Genomic DNA, 17,312 nt, shown 5'->3' on the forward strand with positions numbered 1-17,312 from the left:
TGGGAGAGGATCACATTTGGGCGAGGCATCGATGTTGGTCATCACTTGAGTGGTAGCCCTCAGTCGAGTGATTGCTCAGCGCTGAGAGCGCGTTCTGGCGGACAGCCTATATGATCTTTCCAAGAGTGTTTCGAGCCTTGAATTGAGGGCTGTAGTCAGAATTGCCATTATCGTGAATGTTCTCATGGCGAAGTCAGTATTGTAGGTCTTCGAGAGGTAGGTCTTTCCAGCTTCAAGTCACCGAGTCACCGTTTTCATACCTTCTTGCAACTACGAGAAGAAGAGGAATACGTTTTCATTCCCAATACCCAAGCAATAAAGCAAAGAGACTGTCTGTAGTGTACACCTTCGTCCCAAATTTCCGGCTGATTTAAGCCGTAGCAGCCATGATTTGGCCTGCTTTGCCATCTTTCCTAAGCCAAGAAGCCAACAAGTTTCCGAACCCCTTCGCTGTCTTTCCCAACGTCTTCGTCCGCATCCCTCCAAGTCCCACAGCCAGCCCGACTGCCTCTCTCCCCCATCCCACATCCCTCCTCAGTCCTCGCTGAAGCGGTGCCTGCATTTCGCGCACATGCCAGCTCTGCCGTTGACTTGGCCTGCGGACAACGTGGAGGAGCCCGCAGAGCAGTACGGACTGATCGGGGCGTTGTTGAACCTGGCCAGCTCGCCGTGGGTCAGGTTTCGAGGCTGGGGACTGAGCCTGCGGCGGGAGCGCCGGGCATGATGGGCCCGAGCTGGTTCGTTCATGCCGTCGAGTCCGGCCGGCTACGTCGTCTTGTCGAATTCCTCGATGTCCACAAACGGAAGACCTGAGTTGGCGACGCCAGAGACGGCGCTATCGTCCCTGGGGGCCTGGTCGTTACCGTCGTCGTCTTGCGTAGAGGCTTCGGAGGTGGACGGCTCCGTCGTCAAGTCGAGCACTTGGACGCTGCGACGTGGCTCGGCTTGCTGGGGGAGGTTGTTGTCGTCGTCGTCGCCGATAACCAAGGGACCCAGCCTCGTTCCCCAGGCTCCAACGTGCTCGCCGACGTACTCGATGTCTTCTTCCGACGCGCTGTCGCTGCTGAGCGAGATGATTTCGACGTCCGGAGATGGCGACTTGGTACTCGAGTTGGCGTCTGCAAGTGGCTCAACATCCGAAACCCAAGACTCGATGCTTGGAAGAGGCTCATCGGGATCTGGGAGCTGGGTGTCTTCCTCGGCATCAGCAAGAGAGTCGGCGGCTGAGACGACTTCGCTTTGGTTGCCGTGAGAGCTGACGGGCTCCTCGCTCTTGAAAACTGGACCAGCCTCGGTGTCGTTGGCTGCGAGGATGTCTGCGGCAAGCGGCAAGGCGTCAAAACCTGGAAGAGGCGTGTCGGGCTGAGGTTGGTTGGGCTGTACAGCGTTAGCAGAAGGAATCGATGTTGTTGAAGTTAAGAAAATGCTCACCTGGATGCCATGTGCCGAGCTTCCTTCGACTTCTCCCTCCATTCGTCCCCTCTTCACCTCGCGTTCTTCATCCGCCTCGGTCTCTTCGAACGCCCTCTTGGTGCCGGCGAACCAGGCGAGCTCCGGCTGCAAAGGGGGCAGCACGCGCTGACCAGCGCCAACACCCCGAGGCTGAGACACGACCGGGTCAAGCACCCTGTCACACTCGTAGTCGACCTGGTTGTCGCCATCATCGACCTCGATGTTGTCGTTCTGCTCCTGGAGCTTGAACATCTCAAGACCTCCCTCACGGCAGATATCTCCCAAGAGCTCCGGATCCGTCTCAAGGTACCGCCTGACCTTGGCCACAACCGCACGCGCATCATCCTCGACAGCGCGTTGCATCTGGGCGCCGTCCCAATCCCAGCGCAAGATGACCTCCGCCGGCGGGTTCGGCGTCGTCTTGGCCACCGCATACTGGTACCAAGCACGCACGGGCAGCTCGCCCCAAACGCTCTTGTCGAAGTAGGCGATGAGCGCGTGGGAGCCGAAGGAGTAGAAGGAGGCGTGTGCTTGGATCAGCTGGTCCTCCGTGGGCGACGATTTGGTGAGGAGAACCAGGGCGGTGACGAGGATTGGGTATTCGGTGCGGTCGATACCCGTGGAGGAGAGGTAGCGCTCGAGGATGGAGACGTAGAGGGGCGTCAGCTCCTTTTGGGCGCGCTGGAGCAGGTCGGTGGTGGTGGCAGTCGTCTCGTCGGCGGGATGCGCTGGGAAGTCAAGCCTTGGGTCGTTGGGCTTGAGATTGATGCTGCGTGCCGAAGCACGGGAGGCATTGAGAGAGAAGGAAGACATGGTATATTTTTGGGTATAAGGTGAGAAATGTAGTTGACGTCGTCTCGTAGTGCGGCGTTGGAGTGGACGGGGAGAATTGTGGTCGGCGTGTAGAGAAGAGCGGTGTTGAGATGACGTTACGACAAAAGAGCGCCGCCAAAGGTTTTATATACCAAGTCGTAGGCGGTGGTGGGCGGTGCCAACAGGCCAGCAATTTTCAGACCGATATACTGAAGTGAATTCAAGTGAAATTTAACACCACGAATCGATTTCGTGTGAAAAAAGGTCTACAGCCGGTGTCCCCACAGGCTGAAAGTGAATGCCTGGCGCTTTTGTTCTAACACTTCCAAAGGAAGCACCCGTCTTCGAGCCTGACGATCTGATGGACACACACTGAGCTCACAGATGTTGACGAAGCCTTTCTGGCTGACCATGTCAAATCTCGACCAGTGTGGGTTCGGGCAGGACCCATGGAGAAGGTTGGCAGGTCGCTGAAGTGCATGTAATCTGTGAATGCCTCTCCTGCTATATCGACTTCCAGCATCACGCACGAGGTTTCTGCTCACTTCTTGCTCAATGAGCCTTGAAATAACGCGACTATACCCTGGCAGCAAGTTATGACAGCTTCCAAGGAAGCACCATGGCAGAGATACAAATGACATGACTGAGTGCCGCCATGAACGACGCAGACTTCAGAAAACGCAACGACACTCTCAAAACCAAGTCCTTCCTCACAAAATTTCGTGTAAACGTCTGTTTCCCCTCGTAGCACTGAATGAACAAGACACCGCTCAAGCGAGCCTGCACTGTCGCTGAAAGACTGAAAGTGACGGACGGTCACGCCATGGCGGGAGCGTCCGCCACAAAACCACGAGACGACAAGTAGCAGGATAGTTCGATAGAGCCCCTGGTACTCTATGAACAGTGGTTCAGCACAACTTTCCAGATGTAAAGATTCGCATCCTTCCGGTTGGAACAAGGGCGCCGCTTGAAATTCAGGACGAGCGAGCGAGCGGGTTGTGCGCGTGGTGCGTGTCGGTCGATTTGAAGGATCAGGGACGTGTTTAGCAGAGGAAGAAGCGAGGAGGCTGGAAGCTCATCTTTATACCGACGCCAAAGGAAGGGAACAGAGAACAGAAGAGGCAAAAGGTTTGAGCAAAGAATAGTCAGAGAGGCAGGACCAGAGGGAGCGACAAAGCCAAAGGCAGATGTACAAATGCGTTATTGGAAAAGCCAACAGCAGCAAGCAGCTTCACAGGCAAACGAATCAAAAGACTTAGGCCTGGTTGTGTCGTCATCAACGTCGTTAAATTAACTAGTTAGCTAGCTACTACATACCCACCCACAATCTCAGCCCATACCACACTGTGCGGACGTGACCCCCTATTCCTCATCTTTCCATGCTCTACCATATCCATACCCGTCCGTACCTCCTCCTCCAGTGTCTGATCCTCATTCATCACAGGAAACCCATTCATTTGATACCCTCTCGACCTCGCTTCCTCCGGCAAGCTCATCTACAAGCCGCAAGCCCATCGACACTGTCCTCCCACAAGCCCAATCCGCACTGTATCCACAAGTTTCCTCGCAAGAACATGGTGCACATAACAGCCTGATGTCCCCTCAAACATGCCCCGATCCAAGCCAAAAACAAGCCAACAAACGAGATTCGTCCAGGCCGATCCGGTTGCGCAATGGTTGAAAGCAAAAGAGTAGGTCAAAAAGGAAGGAAAAGAAACGAGATCAAGACATTACACTACGAAAAGGAAAGTTGAAGGAAAAAACAGGCAGGGGAATCATCACGCGCGCTTCCTCTCAACTCAGTAGCAAGCAAGCAGGTCGTAACGGCGTTATTTGCAAGGCAGCAAGATCAAGCAGTTCACTTCGTCAGCACCACCACACCAGACATTGAAGAAAATGAAGCAAGGAAATGGGTACTATGAAAGAGTTTGAGAAGGGGTTATTCAGACCAGTCCAGCGCCAAGGCAGTGTGGCGGGCATTCGCCTCGTCTCGAAGCTTTCCGCCCGGCAGATGATTAAGCGCGGAGCTTGAAACGGGAAACCAAAATACCTGAAACACTATGCACACTGTGGTCTGCTGGTGGCGAAAATGGAGAGGGTTTGGAGTTGCGATGTCGTCCGTCCGGATCGCGCGGCGGATGCTCCGATGATCAAGGGGAATGTCGAGTCTAGCGTTCGATGGTTGGGTTCAGCCATCAGAGCCAGTCGTCGAGCTGCCACTTGGCCAGCAGATCAGGCGAATCGCGGTATGTATGGGAGGCAGCACGACGAGCGGTCGTATTCGCCTTGTGTTTTTGTCGCTGGCGGCGGCACTGGCCTTCCTGCTCCTCGACCTCGTGGTCTAGACTTGAAATGAGTCACTCCATCATGATCGTGGCCTCGCTGTAGGACAAGTTTCTCGAATCAGAATGCGTTCTCGGCCGCCTTTTTGGTAATCGTCGTCCATCCAAATTAGGTTGGCAAGGAAAAATTATTTTCGTCAAGGAAAGTTGCTTTTGGGTCGTTCCGAACAAGGAGAGAAGAAATCCCGTCCACCCCAAGCCGAGACATGGAATGGAGATGTGTCGCTTACGTGTACCGAGGTGGGCTGGTGCCTCCGTTGACGCCCTGGAGCTTCCTCTCCATAATGTCGAGAGTAGCTGGGAAGTAGGGCTCGACGCCAAAGTTGCGCAGATAAGCGGCCGTCTTTTCGATGCGCTTGATCTCGCGCTGGACGGGCCACTCTTCGCGCTCGTCAAAGCGGCGCCGCACAACGTCGACCATGGCAGCATCCAGGCGGCCGTAAAACTCCCTCCGCGCGGCAATGTCATCGGCGTCGCCCGAATCCAGACCACCGTGAGAATTGAGGTTGCCGCCGAGCTTGAGGATCAGGTCAAAGGCGTAGCGAGGGCCGGTAGGCAGCGAGGCGAGACGCTGGATGTCGGGGAGGAACTTGGCCATGGCCGAAGCGAAGTGGGCAGAGGAGATGCTGTCGTTGAGGTCATCTTGCAGGCGGTGCAGGTCAAAGTTGACAATGGTGATTTTGCGGTCGAGCTGGGCGTTGAGAGTGTTGGCGGCCGTCGGATCGGCGCTGTCCATGTGTTTGGCAATGTTTGGAGGGACATCTGAGCGTGGTTAGTCGGTGACGTTCGGCGGGTGCGGCGTTTGACAGGAATGGAAGCATACCGGGTCGCAAGCCCCGCTTGTCGATCCACGAATGGACCTCTGCCCTCTGCTGCTCCAAACTCTCAATCCACGCATTGAGCTCAGCAATCTGGCCCTCGAGGTGCTCAATCTTCTCGGTGTAGGGGCGCACGGCCTCGTTGAAGGCGCGGGTGAGCAGGTCGGGCATGGGTTCCGTCTTTTGCGGCATGGCACCGCCCATGCCGGCGTACATGCTGGTGTCCATGGGAGGCATGGAGTTGTGAGCGGAGCTCGTCATGGGTCGCGGAGCAGAGTGGTGAGCGTCTTGAGGCGCGGAGGGGCGCGGATACATGCCACCAGGGTCCTTGTCGAACTGGACCTGATCGTGCGAAGGGTTGGGGATCGCGGGGGCCGAGTCGCGGCGCGAAGAGGGCGGGCGGTCGTACTTTTCAAAGCTCTTGGAGTGCTGCGAAGGCGAGTCGGCTTCCTCAAGATAGGAGTTTGCGCGGGAGCGGCGTTTGAAGAACATGCTGAGGAGGAAGCAAGAAGAGAGGGGATGGGGGTGGGAAGCGGTAGGCAGAAGGATTTAAGCGGCAGACGACGCGGATGGTGCAGGGGTTAGATTTGGGTCAGGTCAGGCTCTCGGATGGAAAGGGTAAGGGCTTGGCCGTGGTTCTCGGAGGAGGTTGGCAGGTGGGACGGGCAGAGATAATTGAAGAGGTCAGTCGTCGTGATGGTCCTGGTGAACCAGCGCTTATGGTATGGATCCCGGCTGGTGGCTGGGAGACGAGCGGGAGCGGTGCTCTGCTCTGCTCTGCTCTGCTCTGCTCTGCTCCAACAAGAACCCCTTGGGCATGCAGCCAGCGTGCATGAGAACGACTGGACTCGTTGAATGTTTACATCTGATGTATCGCGCCGCGCCATCTCTGCAGCCGGTGCTGAGGTCATGTTTCCATCGCCGTCGCTCGCTCTCCCAACACCCCAAGTCGCCAGCGTCCACCAGCCATCCAACGACTGAAACACGCCGACGACGAAAACAGTCTCACCATGGGCAGGGTTGTGGCTGGCACATCCCACTTCAGCCTCTTTCGTCCCGTTCTGAGTGCCAAAAAAAAGACGGATCCCATCTTTCGCCGTGCCACGGCCACGGCTACGGCTACGGCTACGGCTACGTCGTGGCACCGTCCTTGTCGAGTGCGGTGCTGTGCCTGGCGTGCCTGCAGCCGACCGTCACGACTGCTGCCCTGTTTCCGCGGCAATCGGAGCAGATCAACATGTGTGCGACTGTGATTTACTACTTCTTGCGCTGTGCTCCTACACTCACGCATCATCGGCGCTGACGTTGCACTGCTCTCACCACAAGCTCTTAGTCAGCATCGTCATGGCCTCTGCTTCGAGCCATCCTCGACCACGCCATGTACCTCTGCCTCTGATAATGAGTTGATATACTACCCAAGTCCATGCAGATCGTGAGTGTTCTCCGCCGTGTCATTGCAGCCACCCAAGAGCCGTGCCCATCCCGCCATGCCCACGCCAAACGCCAGTCCAGGTCCTCTATACAATCATTACCTTACGATGCGTACGACTCTTCGCCCAAGCTGCTCGCCTCCGTCTCCACCTTGCCAATCTCCGCGTCGCTCTCGCTGCCTTCGTCAATCGACTCGGCATCCGGCATGGCCTTCTCCGGGTCGCCCATTGTGTGAACTGTGCCTCGCCGCCCCAAAAAGTCCTCTGTCCGCAGCCCGCGAACTTCTTCCGGCCTCACCGCGCCCTGCAGACCGCCCCCACTCTTCTTCTTCTCCTTGATATACTCGCGCACCGGGCACATGGCCGCATCCCTGCATGCATCTTTAATGTCTGACCCGCTCATGCCTGCTGATACGCGCACGAGATAGTCGAGGTCAAAGTGCGCACGGTCGACCTTGGTGTCGCGGAGAATGAGCTTGAAGATGCCTCTGCGCTGGTGAGCCGAAGGCAGCGGCACCGGGAACTTCTTAGGCATGCGCCGCAGAATTGCCTCGTCAATGTCCTGGATGCGGTTCGTGGCGCCCAAGATGCAGATGCGCTGTGGCTGGCCCGACGCGTTGACCGATGCCAGCCCATCCCAATGCGTCATGAATTCGGCCTTGACCATCCCACTTGCCTCGTGCTCGCCGGATCGCCGCTGGCCCAGCACCGCATCAATCTCGTCGATGAAGACAATGGCAGGCGCCAGCTTCCGAGCCAGCGAGAACACGGCACTGACGAGCTTGTTCGAGTCGCCGTACCACTTTTCGGTCAATGTTGATATGTGTAGGTTGATGAAACAGGCACCGCTCTCGTGCGCGAGCGCTTTGGCGAGCATCGTCTTGCCGCAGCCGGGAGGACCGTAGAGCAGCACGCCGGAGGGGGCCGAGAGCAGCGACGACTGCTGCGCGTAGAGGTGTGGCATGGTGAGGGGGTAGATGACGGATTCCTTGAGCTCTTCGATTATGTCCTCGAGTCCTCCAATATCTGCACAGTTGTCAGCATACGTCTAAGCCCACGCGAGAGATACCGACCCTCGAACGAGACGGGGATTTCTTCCGGTGCGACCACCTCCATCGCAATCGTCTGCTCATACGGTGTGAGAACCATCTCTTCTTTGTTGAGCCGTTTCTGTATGCTGCCCTGCTCCTCTTCCTCTTCCTCTTGTCTTGCTAGTATTCCTCTCAACTTGCGATTCGCGGCGATGGACTTTTGACGGGCCTCTTCCTTGGAGGCAGCTTCGGGGTCTAGGCGCGCGAGTATGTTGCGCACCACAAAATACATCAAGACGGGCTGCAGTAGGCGTTAGTCAAAGGCTTCCGTGGAGATGGTCGCTCGCGAGACTTACGGCGGCCGTAATCATCAACAGGTCGCCCACGTATGAAAACTTCTTCCATCCTTGGTTGGACATTGTGCCTGCGATTACGCGCACCCGTCGGTAGGTGGCAGATGGAGGGTGCGAAGCGTATGTACAGCGAGCGAGCGGTTGACGTGGAGAGGTGTTGGCGGGTGGGTCAACTGCCCAGTGTGGCGCCTAGGTAGGTGGCGCTGAAAACCTGGCTGGGTCTGCGGGCAGCGCGCCGGAGCTTCCCAGCAATGCTTCAACACCAAAAGAGCATCATCACACGGCGCGCCATGGCTACTGCTCTCCACCGCGTCGCCATCGAGGGCCGTCTCGCTGGCTTATCGAGACTGCAGCCACCGCGTCTCTCGCAATCGCGGTGCAGACTTTACGCCACGCACCACAGCACGGGCTCGCAATCCCAGAGCTCCACCACCAAGCGACGAGCCGTTACCATCGCAAACGACACTGGTTACGTGCCATGGGGAGAGCTTTCCGCCCGCGAAAAGGCCGCCCGTTCGACGCAGCAGTCGTTCAATTTTGCCTTGGTGGTTGCCGGCATCGTCGCCACTGGCGCCCTCGTGTACATCATGTTCACCGAAATCATATCCCCAGAAGGCACAACCAACCAGCTCCATCGGGCCTTGAACAAGATCAAAAACGACTCAAGATGCGTCGAAGTGCTTGGCGATCCAAAGCAGATTGTCGAATTTTCTGAAAACCCCAATCCACGTGCCCGCCAATGGACAGTCCCATCCAAACGGGAGCAAGACAAGGCTGGAAATGTCCACTTGACCATGCACTTTTTTGTATGATTCCATGCTTCCTTTCCTGCGCTCGCAGCTAAGGCGAAACAGGTCAAAGGACCTCTTAATAAAGGCACAGTCAGGTTACACATGATCCAAAAAGCTGGAGAGAGCGAATTCGATTATCAGACCTTGACCCTTGATGTGCCAGGTAAGTCGAGATTCTGGCGAAGTCCACGCCCGGCAGATAATGACATTTGTAGGCCACCGAAGGATCTACCTGGAAAATGCGGAGTCCTTGTCTGCTTCTGTAAAGAGACAATCTGGCAAGCTCTTTGGCATCAAATGGTGGTAAGGCGACGATTGCCTGCAAGATACAATGCAGCGCCAACCACCAGGCGAGCGCGTGCCGAGAAGCCTGTGAGAGTTGCCGGCGCTCGATTAAGGTTCAGGCACGCCTGACACATGTCCATCGATGCTGTCCCGAGGGATTGCACTCGCGTGATGAAGGGAAAAGCCAGCAGAGCACGAGAATTGGAAATGAGCATTATCAAGCTTCAAAGAGCAAGATTGGGTATGCATAGCAGCAGCCCTTTGCGCAGATATGATGCGGCTCTGCCAACGTTGCGATGATCACAGCATATTTCCGCCGACCAACAAAAAAATTCGGATGGAAATTTCCAGGTTTGGAGGACGGTACTCGGGCAAGCGTCGCCCGCCAGGAGTTAGAGTTACTTGCCGTCGTGCTTTGATGCTGCCCAACCAGCACGGGACCAATTGGAAAAGCGGCAGACTCAATAGGGTTTTTTGACCCATGCTACCAATTCAACGCAACATCAACCTGAACCACGGATGGCCTGTTTCGACAAGTGTGATGGAGCGTTCCGACCCGTGTTCAACAGTCGTGCCACCACAATTCCCCTTGATCAAAAACATCGTGGATTGCGGCTCATGCACATGTCTCGAGTTGCTATACTGTCCCATTTCTCGTGTCAGGCAGACAACATCGCTATCGAGCTACTCGTCGTTCCGAAGAAGAAGCAGGTGTAACCCGGTATCCGCGACCCGCGACCTTCCATCTGCCTTTGGCATTGGGCAATGGTCTTTCCTTCTTATGCAGGTTCGCGAAAGCCTGCTCGCGAGCCACTCAACGTCCAGCGCTGCTCGACGCTCTGTCGTACCAAACCTTCGGACTGAGCTTCTCGAAGCCAGCGTCGTTCTCTCATTGCTCAACCTACACCCTATATCCTCTTTTGACGTAACCTTACTCATCGTCATCATTATACTTCCTGCTTGCTTTCCTTGGCTCTTTCAGTCTGCAAACCTTTGGGCCAAGAACCACAGCAACGCTTCACGCGACTTCTCATGCCATGGGACTCCCGTGCCGCGCCTGTTGTGCAGGAGACGCTTAGTAACGATTGCAGAATCATGCTGCATTCAGCCCGGGACCATCTGGCCGGACAATCGGTCCTGGAAGATTCGAACGAGGTCTCTGACGCGCCGCTCGACTTTCCCCTCAGCACTCCCGCGACATCGAGATGGAGCTACACGTCTCCTGACGAGTGCGATGGTTCCCAGGACCACGTCATTGACTACGCCGGCCTCTTTGCGCATTATGTTCAAGAAACTGGTCGAGAAGCCATCATGGACGGGACTGCCGACGAAACTGGGATATATTTTTCAGGCCACACTCGCGGAGCATCGGACGGCCCTTCGACTGTATCATCGTCCGATCGCACGCATAGCGACTCTTCAATCCCTGAATCTTCCAAAACGTCTGCCGGGTCCTCGCTCAGTAGCATGGCTCGCAAGGTTGCGCGTCATGCCGCTCCTGATATGAGATTGATAGATGTGGACAGAAGCGAGTGGGCGAGCAAGTTTTACGATGGAAGATACAGACGATGGAGCACCTCTAGCAGCAATCGCAACCAGTCCGACGAAGAAGAGGTATCTCGATCGACGTCTGCTACGGCCACCCAGTCAAACGTGGGCCGAACTACCCCGCCATCACCCTGGCCACTTCCAGATACGCCTTTGATGATGCGAAAGCCATCGACAGACGCCCTGGCAGCCCAAAAGGCAGGTGTCGCACCAATAGATTCACCTCCCATATTGCCACCCTCGACTGATGTCACTACTCCGGGAAGCTTGAACACACTATCAAACAGCGGACCGACATCTGAGATAGCTCAGATAGACGAAACTTACTCGCCGCTTCAGACTTCGGGCCATTCGTGGGACAGTGTTGAGAAGCAAGACACAAAACCTGTGTCAGGAAAACGCCCTCGGCCTAGTTTTCCGCGGTGGAAATCTCACAGAAGCCAGAAATCAAGAGACACAATACGCAGCAGCGGGCATTCGGATCCGCCTCTGAGCCCGTCTCTCAGCCCACCCTTAAGCCCAAACAAAGTGGAAGAAGACACGGCAACAGCGGTCCAGATGAAAAAGGTGACTGCAACACAGCTTTATCAGCAAAAGTCAAGGCGCTCATTGAAGCGTTGGCTGTGGCCTGGGCCCTTGTCGGCGAGTGATGCGCAAAGCATTGGGGAGGTGATCCAACCTCAGGAAGTGCAGGCGTTGAACCCTGCGGAAGGCTTCACTCAAGGTACGGATCACAACCGTTATGTAAAACTCGTTCTAACACCCCTCAGCCGATGCGCTACCTCATTCGAAAGCACTGGTACCTCTTGCAGGCCCCGAGTCGCCTACGCGCGTACGGCGCGACCGACTGCTGTCGCCACTCAACTCGTCACATCCCAGCGCCTCTCAGCCTCCTATGGCTGGACGTGGCCATGGCTTTGTACCTCAGACTCCCGATCTTTTCACACCTTTTTGTCGGATCGATCGACGCGAGCGGACGTCTTATTTCAAGGTTCCGGAAGAGCTCGCCAGGGTCGACGTCGACATCAAGGAGGACGCCAAAGAAGACGCTCAAGAGGACGCAAGGCGATACTACAGTCCCGATTTCATTGGCAGCGCTTTGGGAGGACTCTCACCACCCGGAACTCCTGACGAGTCACCAGAGAAGTCAGAGCCTAAGAAGCAGCCCCAGTACTTTGAGTACACGGCTCGCTGCGGGACAGTCCGCAATCGCACCTTCCCCGCTGGCTTCTCCCCCCCAGATATCACGCCGATCTCACCACACACCAAACGCGCAGGCTTTGTGCTCGACGCCTTTTCCACTCAACAACCCTCACCACCACCTCCTGCACCACAAACCCCTGCCCTGGGTGCAAATCCGGTACGTCCGCCGCGCATCCGCCGCCAGGTGGCAGCCGCCTCGTCAGGGCACTGGGACTCGGACGCCGTCCTCATGTCACAGCCAGACATGACGACGCCGGACGAGACGACGTCAGAAGAGCCAATCAGCTACATGTACCCGTACTCGCCCTCTCGCTCGACGAGGGCCAGCACTGCAACGACGACATCGCTTGCTACGGCCAATACATCGGCAACCAGCAACACGGCAACGACAAACGCCACGGTGCTGTCCGATGCCACCATCAAGCCGCGGCAGTCGACGTCATCAATAGCGACCTCGTCGACCACGACGGCACTTCCTCGCACCTCGATCACGTCTTTCCATCGTCCTCTCTCCTCTCCGCACCGCAACAGCACCGGCAACAGCACGACCGCCAACTCGCCTTCGTCCCCTTCCAAACCCACTCCCCCCGTCACCCCCGGCAAAACAGCCAACACGGCGCTGCGCCGCGTGCGCCGCGAATCGACGCGCAGCGAGGCGAGGTCTTTGCCCGAGTCCACATACACGGCGGGCTCGACGGGGAGCGGCGGCACTTCTAGTAGCGGCCCGCCCAAGCCGCGCGATTGGTTTCGCGTGAGAATGGATCAGATCATGGCGGACGACGTGGGAGGTGCGGCGGTGGGCGGGATAGCACAATTGCCCCCGCCTTCGCCTGTTCCCCCAGCCGGTGGCAGTAGTCCTAGTGTTGGTACTGCTGCTGGTGTTGCTGCTGCTACCGCTACTGGTGCTGTTGGCAGCGACCACGCGCCTCCTCGCTCGCTGCGCAGCACGCACTCCAACGAGAGCACCCACAGCCACAGCCACAACCACCCGGCCACCCAACACCAGCATCGCGACGGCCGCGCTCCAGCTGCTGCGGGGGCCAGCTCGACCAGACCTGTCGCGCACACGGCGGCGTCGGCGGGCGATGTCGTCGGCGGGCCCGAGTTCGTCTGGGACGTGCCCGAGCACCTGCCCGGCAGCCCGCTGTGCCCGCTCTCGCCGAAGCATCGCGGGGGCGGCAGGGGCATTTGCGTGTATCATGGGCGGCGCAAGACGCAGCGCACGGCGGAGCTGATGTTATGACAATGAGCGGGGTGGTGGTGGGGCGGAAAGAGGGGCGGTGGTGTTTGATATGTGGGTGGGTTGGTAGGTTGGTAGAGGAGAAAAGTTAGGGAAGTGGGTAGATAGCCAGCCGAGTACGCATGTCAGGAGTAGACTGATGGGAGCGCGCGTGTCGTGGAAAAGCACCCACTGTAGGCGGGGCAGAAGGGGCCGATACATACGGTAGCAGCAGCGTTGACGACGGGCTTGACATGATCGACGGGCGTGGTAGGTAGAGAGATGTGTGCAGGTGTGTACGCGTCGCTTGGATGGACGAATGAACGAACGCACGACCTGACGAACTCATCGAATGACGCAACAAACAAAAGGGTTGGTTAGTTGATTGGATATAAATTTACCACGCCTTCCGTACGTGTGATGCTGGATTGACTGACTGAGTGGTGAGAATTGTCGTGGAGTATGCCTAATGTGGTGGTCTGTTGGTCTGTACGGGGTTGTCTGTCTCGTGTGTAGACAGTCGTCTACGCTAATACGACGGCGAGCGTGTATGCAGACTATACGTACGCACAGAATGTGCTGAGATGTGGTGCCCAGTCGCCCAGCCCTGTTGTTTGTGTTGGGGTACGATTGCTGGCTGGCTGGCTGGCTGGCTGGCTAGCTGAGCCTCCGCGCCTGTGTGCAGAGAAACTAGATAGGCGATGGATTGGCGAGTTGAGGCGGACAGGGTTGCTGAGGGGAGAAGACGAGGGAAGGGAATCAAAGGGCCGAGAAGGGGGAGAGGGAGAAATAGGCGGCGTGGAGTAAACAGAAAAGTCGTGAACGATTTATTCCTTGATACTCCTTTCGACACTTATTTTCGTGTCGTCTTTGATTTCTGCCGTTTTGGGTGTGAAGATGACGTTGAGATGTCTCTTTGTGGGCTTGTTACCATTTTTTTTCTTTCCATGCACGCGTTGTAGCTATTTGTGTTCGTTTCATGGTGGCTGATCTCTTTCTCGCTTTCCAGTGTCATTCTCTGAGGGAATATAAGAAGGGGTGTCTACCGCCTGCTCTCTACGACCGGCATCACACGGACAGACAAGCAGCGCCGCACGCAATAATGGCCAGGTGGGTCCCTACCTTACCAACACCTCACGCCAACTCTCATGCGCAGACACGCCTTTCCTCTCTCATGCACTAGCTGTCTACTCCCTCTACTCCCCCCCATCTATCTGTCTATCCATCGCTCAGAGCTCAGCGGCTCAGCGCAGCACAGCACAACCCAGACACGCACAGCACAGCAAGGGACCACACGTAGTCGCTACCTAGGTAGGTGAGCGTAGCCGCCTGGGTGCTGGCCCCGTGTCACACGCGCCGCACCCATCAATTTATGGGGTGCGTATCCAGTATCAGTATCCACTTTCCCAGCCACCACTGTGCTGTGCACACACAGCGCGCTGCCTTGCCTTGCTGATGGCGTGCGAGCGTGTCGGAAATATTGTGGCAGGCAGGCGGTCAGCAACACGACTTGCAGCGACTCGTGAGACGCAGCGTGTGGGGGATTGATTGATTGATTGACTGCATTGTGGGGAGGGAGGGAGGAAGGCGAGAAGAAGGAAAGTGGGTGCAGTGCGTATGGGGAGCAGTCAATCAACAACAGACAGGCAATCAGTCAGTCAGTCAAGTCAGCGTCAGACGGAAAAGGCAAGGGAATCAGTAGGCAGGCAGACAGACACGCAGTCGAGTAGTGAGTGGTCGAGTACGACGCAGACAGTGGGACGCGCGGCGAAAGACATGATCATCCATCGCATTCGATCCCTCCCGCGTCGTACAGCTCTCAGCCAACACGAACCCGCGAAAAAAACATCGCCGCCGGGGAAACAGTCAGAAAGACGAGCAGTCTAGCCAATCCAGTAGTGCCCACTGGCCTTTTCCAGACGGGGGCATGGCGTGAGCGAGGTCGTATAGACGGAGCAGCGGGGAAAAAACGAGCGCGTTGCTGACGCGCCCGTGTTGTTGGCGAGCGCCCGGCCAACACGAGACTTTGCTGCTGCCGGGCCCGCTTTGGGCGACGCGCACATGGTGATGTAGCAGAGGTGGTCGGTCGGAGAGTTGCGCGGTGCCGATGCAGCGTCGTCTGCAGGCGGGAGCGGAAGCGGGTGTGTGGGTTTTGGTTTGGAGAGCGGGCAGCGGGCGGTCGGCGCACGGACAACGTTTGTTTGTCTCGACCGCCCGGGACGATCGACCTGAGGGAGTCGCCTCCCTGCGCCCTGCGGGCGCACACATGGCAGGTTGCGGGCATGCAGCGCCAAATGGGGATCCGGGGCCGTACGCGCGAGGGCGTAAGCCGGTTAGGAAAAAAGCTAGAAGACGGTCATGATGTTTGCAAGGCTGACTAGTAGCAGCGGCAGCAGCTCCTACTGCTGCATGTTTTGCGCGTTCTGCGGAGGCGGGTGTCGATCCCCTCACGGGCGGGAACTGCCAATCCTTGTCTTTGGCTTCTGACGTCGCTGCTGACAGTCTGACGTCGAGACTTGTGGATTTTCGGCTGACTACTGAGGACGGACTCGGCGGTGAGGTGGCGGATAGCAAAGCTGGAGCCACTTCGTCTCACGATTCGCTAGTTTCCTGATGGTTTGGTGGGTATACGAGCGCTGCCACCACCGAGGCCCAATTCTTGCCCCTGGGCTTGGGATCTTGGTGGGCGGCGGGAGGAAGCAAATGCACCTGCGAGCCGCGTCATCGAGAGTGGATGGATGGACAAAGAGAGTTGGGACAGGCAAGTCTGATTTGTGGTGAGAGAGAGCATCCGGGTAGGCCGGCAGCAAACAGGCTGTTGGGCTGAATGTGATGCAGGAATGGTTGAATTCTTCGTCAAGGCAAGCGGATGCAACAAGCCCAGCCAACGGGCGGCGAACTATCAATTTACCTTTTTGGGTTAGCAGGACAGTGGTCCAGATAAGGTTGTGAGGGGAAGTATTTTTGGACCCACGACAAAGAGAAACCACGGCGCTGGAAAGAGGCACTGTGCCAATCAGATTAGATTCCTCAGGGCCATGGCGGCAACAATGCCAAATGCGACAGGTGTTGGGCGGAATAAAGCGGAGGGGGCGGCAAGTGTCGACAACAAGCATTGAATTCTTGAGGGGTAGGTGTTGATGACTGTGGTAAGGTCCGTTCCTGTGCCAGTAGTGGAGGGACCGGGAGGGGCTCCCTGGTCGATCATGTGACCGGTAAGCACGACCGACCGGGAATCGACCGCACATCAACAACCGAACGGCACTACGGCCCAGACCATCCACGGTACATCTGATGGCGGCAAAGGGACCCGGGCGCCGGCAAGTTGCGAAGCTGATGTTGCGATCATCAATAACGAGGTCCTGCGATGAATCGAGATGAGCGCTTGAGCGGGCAGATTGGTCTCGGAAAATCAATGGTCCATATTGAGCCAGTGCGTCGATAGATGACATGCATTTCCGCTGAACAGAGAGGACACCCACTCAGGGCAGCCTTGGCAAAAATGGGACCTCTGACGGCGGATGGGGCTAGTTTAGCAGGTGAGCGGCGGATTGTTAGGTTGGTGTTGGTGGCAGCCCGACTGGACAGTTGGTGCTAAATATGGACGAGCAGAGGCAAAAACGGACGACGAGTTCAAGGCGTCGTCGCGGCTTGGCGGCGAAGATCCGGAATGGAATGTGCAGCGTTTGGCCTCGCGGGTGCAGTGCGGATGGGGAATCTTGGAGATCAGCCGGGCGTCGGGTGAGCGAGGCCAGTTCCTGACTAACGATGCAAACCACGGGTTGCCCGCATTAAGACGGCGGCCTGGGCTGGGCTGGGCTAGGGGAGCGCTACTGGACGTTGCATCACGACATCTGACGGCCGTTTCGCTGGACGGGAGAGGGAATGATGAATGTTTGCAGCGGCGGAAACAATTGGAAGCGAGAGGGGCCGGCAGAGATGAAACGGCTGCAGCTGAAGACACGGCGAGGCAGGAAATAAAAGAAAAATAGGCACAGCGCAGTAATGGCCTGGGCTGGCCACGTAC

At 57.1% G+C, this 17,312-nt stretch overlaps 5 protein-coding genes across 5 annotated transcripts; 2 read left to right on the top strand and 3 right to left on the bottom strand.

The window, feature by feature from the left end:
- Window positions 1–301: 301 nt before the first annotated feature.
- J3D65DRAFT_619476 (uncharacterized protein) lies at window positions 302–1,639 on the bottom strand. The gene is made up of 2 exons (XM_066799755.1): window positions 1,432–1,639; window positions 302–1,377 (listed from the first exon to the last, which is right to left on the bottom strand). The coding sequence occupies exons 1-2, from the start codon at window positions 1,471–1,473 to the stop codon at window positions 766–768; spliced, it is 654 nt and encodes a 217-aa protein (XP_066656962.1). The 5' UTR covers window positions 1,474–1,639; the 3' UTR covers window positions 302–765.
- Window positions 1,640–4,833: 3,194 nt separating this feature from the next.
- Window positions 4,834–5,917, bottom strand: J3D65DRAFT_666391 (uncharacterized protein; the record flags this gene model as incomplete). Its single annotated transcript, XM_066802917.1, has 2 exons — window positions 4,834–5,369; window positions 5,431–5,917. 2 exons carry the CDS (start codon window positions 5,915–5,917, stop codon window positions 4,834–4,836), a joined length of 1,023 nt encoding a protein of 340 aa, XP_066656963.1.
- Window positions 5,918–6,958: 1,041 nt separating this feature from the next.
- Window positions 6,959–8,305, bottom strand: J3D65DRAFT_601756 (P-loop containing nucleoside triphosphate hydrolase protein; the record flags this gene model as incomplete). Its single annotated transcript, XM_066798059.1, has 3 exons — window positions 6,959–7,881; window positions 7,902–8,187; window positions 8,243–8,305. 3 exons carry the CDS (start codon window positions 8,303–8,305, stop codon window positions 6,959–6,961), a joined length of 1,272 nt encoding a protein of 423 aa, XP_066656964.1.
- A 224-nt stretch (window positions 8,306–8,529) lies between these two features.
- J3D65DRAFT_666393 (TIM21-domain-containing protein) lies at window positions 8,530–9,337 on the top strand (the record flags this gene model as incomplete). Its single annotated transcript, XM_066802918.1, has 3 exons — window positions 8,530–9,045; window positions 9,094–9,193; window positions 9,246–9,337. 3 exons carry the CDS (start codon window positions 8,530–8,532, stop codon window positions 9,335–9,337), a joined length of 708 nt encoding a protein of 235 aa, XP_066656965.1.
- Window positions 9,338–11,459: 2,122 nt separating this feature from the next.
- J3D65DRAFT_619487 (uncharacterized protein) lies at window positions 11,460–13,988 on the top strand. Its single transcript, XM_066799756.1, has 2 exons — window positions 11,460–13,297; window positions 13,510–13,988. Exons 1-2 carry the CDS (start codon window positions 11,759–11,761, stop codon window positions 13,561–13,563), a joined length of 1,593 nt encoding a protein of 530 aa, XP_066656966.1. The 5' UTR covers window positions 11,460–11,758; the 3' UTR covers window positions 13,564–13,988.
- Window positions 13,989–17,312: the final 3,324 nt, after the last annotated feature.

The sequence above is a fragment of the Phyllosticta citribraziliensis genome (genome assembly GCF_038025025.1).
Source record: "Phyllosticta citribraziliensis strain CPC 17464 chromosome Unknown J3D65scaffold_4, whole genome shotgun sequence".
In the NCBI taxonomy this organism is placed as follows: Eukaryota; Fungi; Ascomycota; class Dothideomycetes; order Botryosphaeriales; family Phyllostictaceae; genus Phyllosticta; species Phyllosticta citribraziliensis.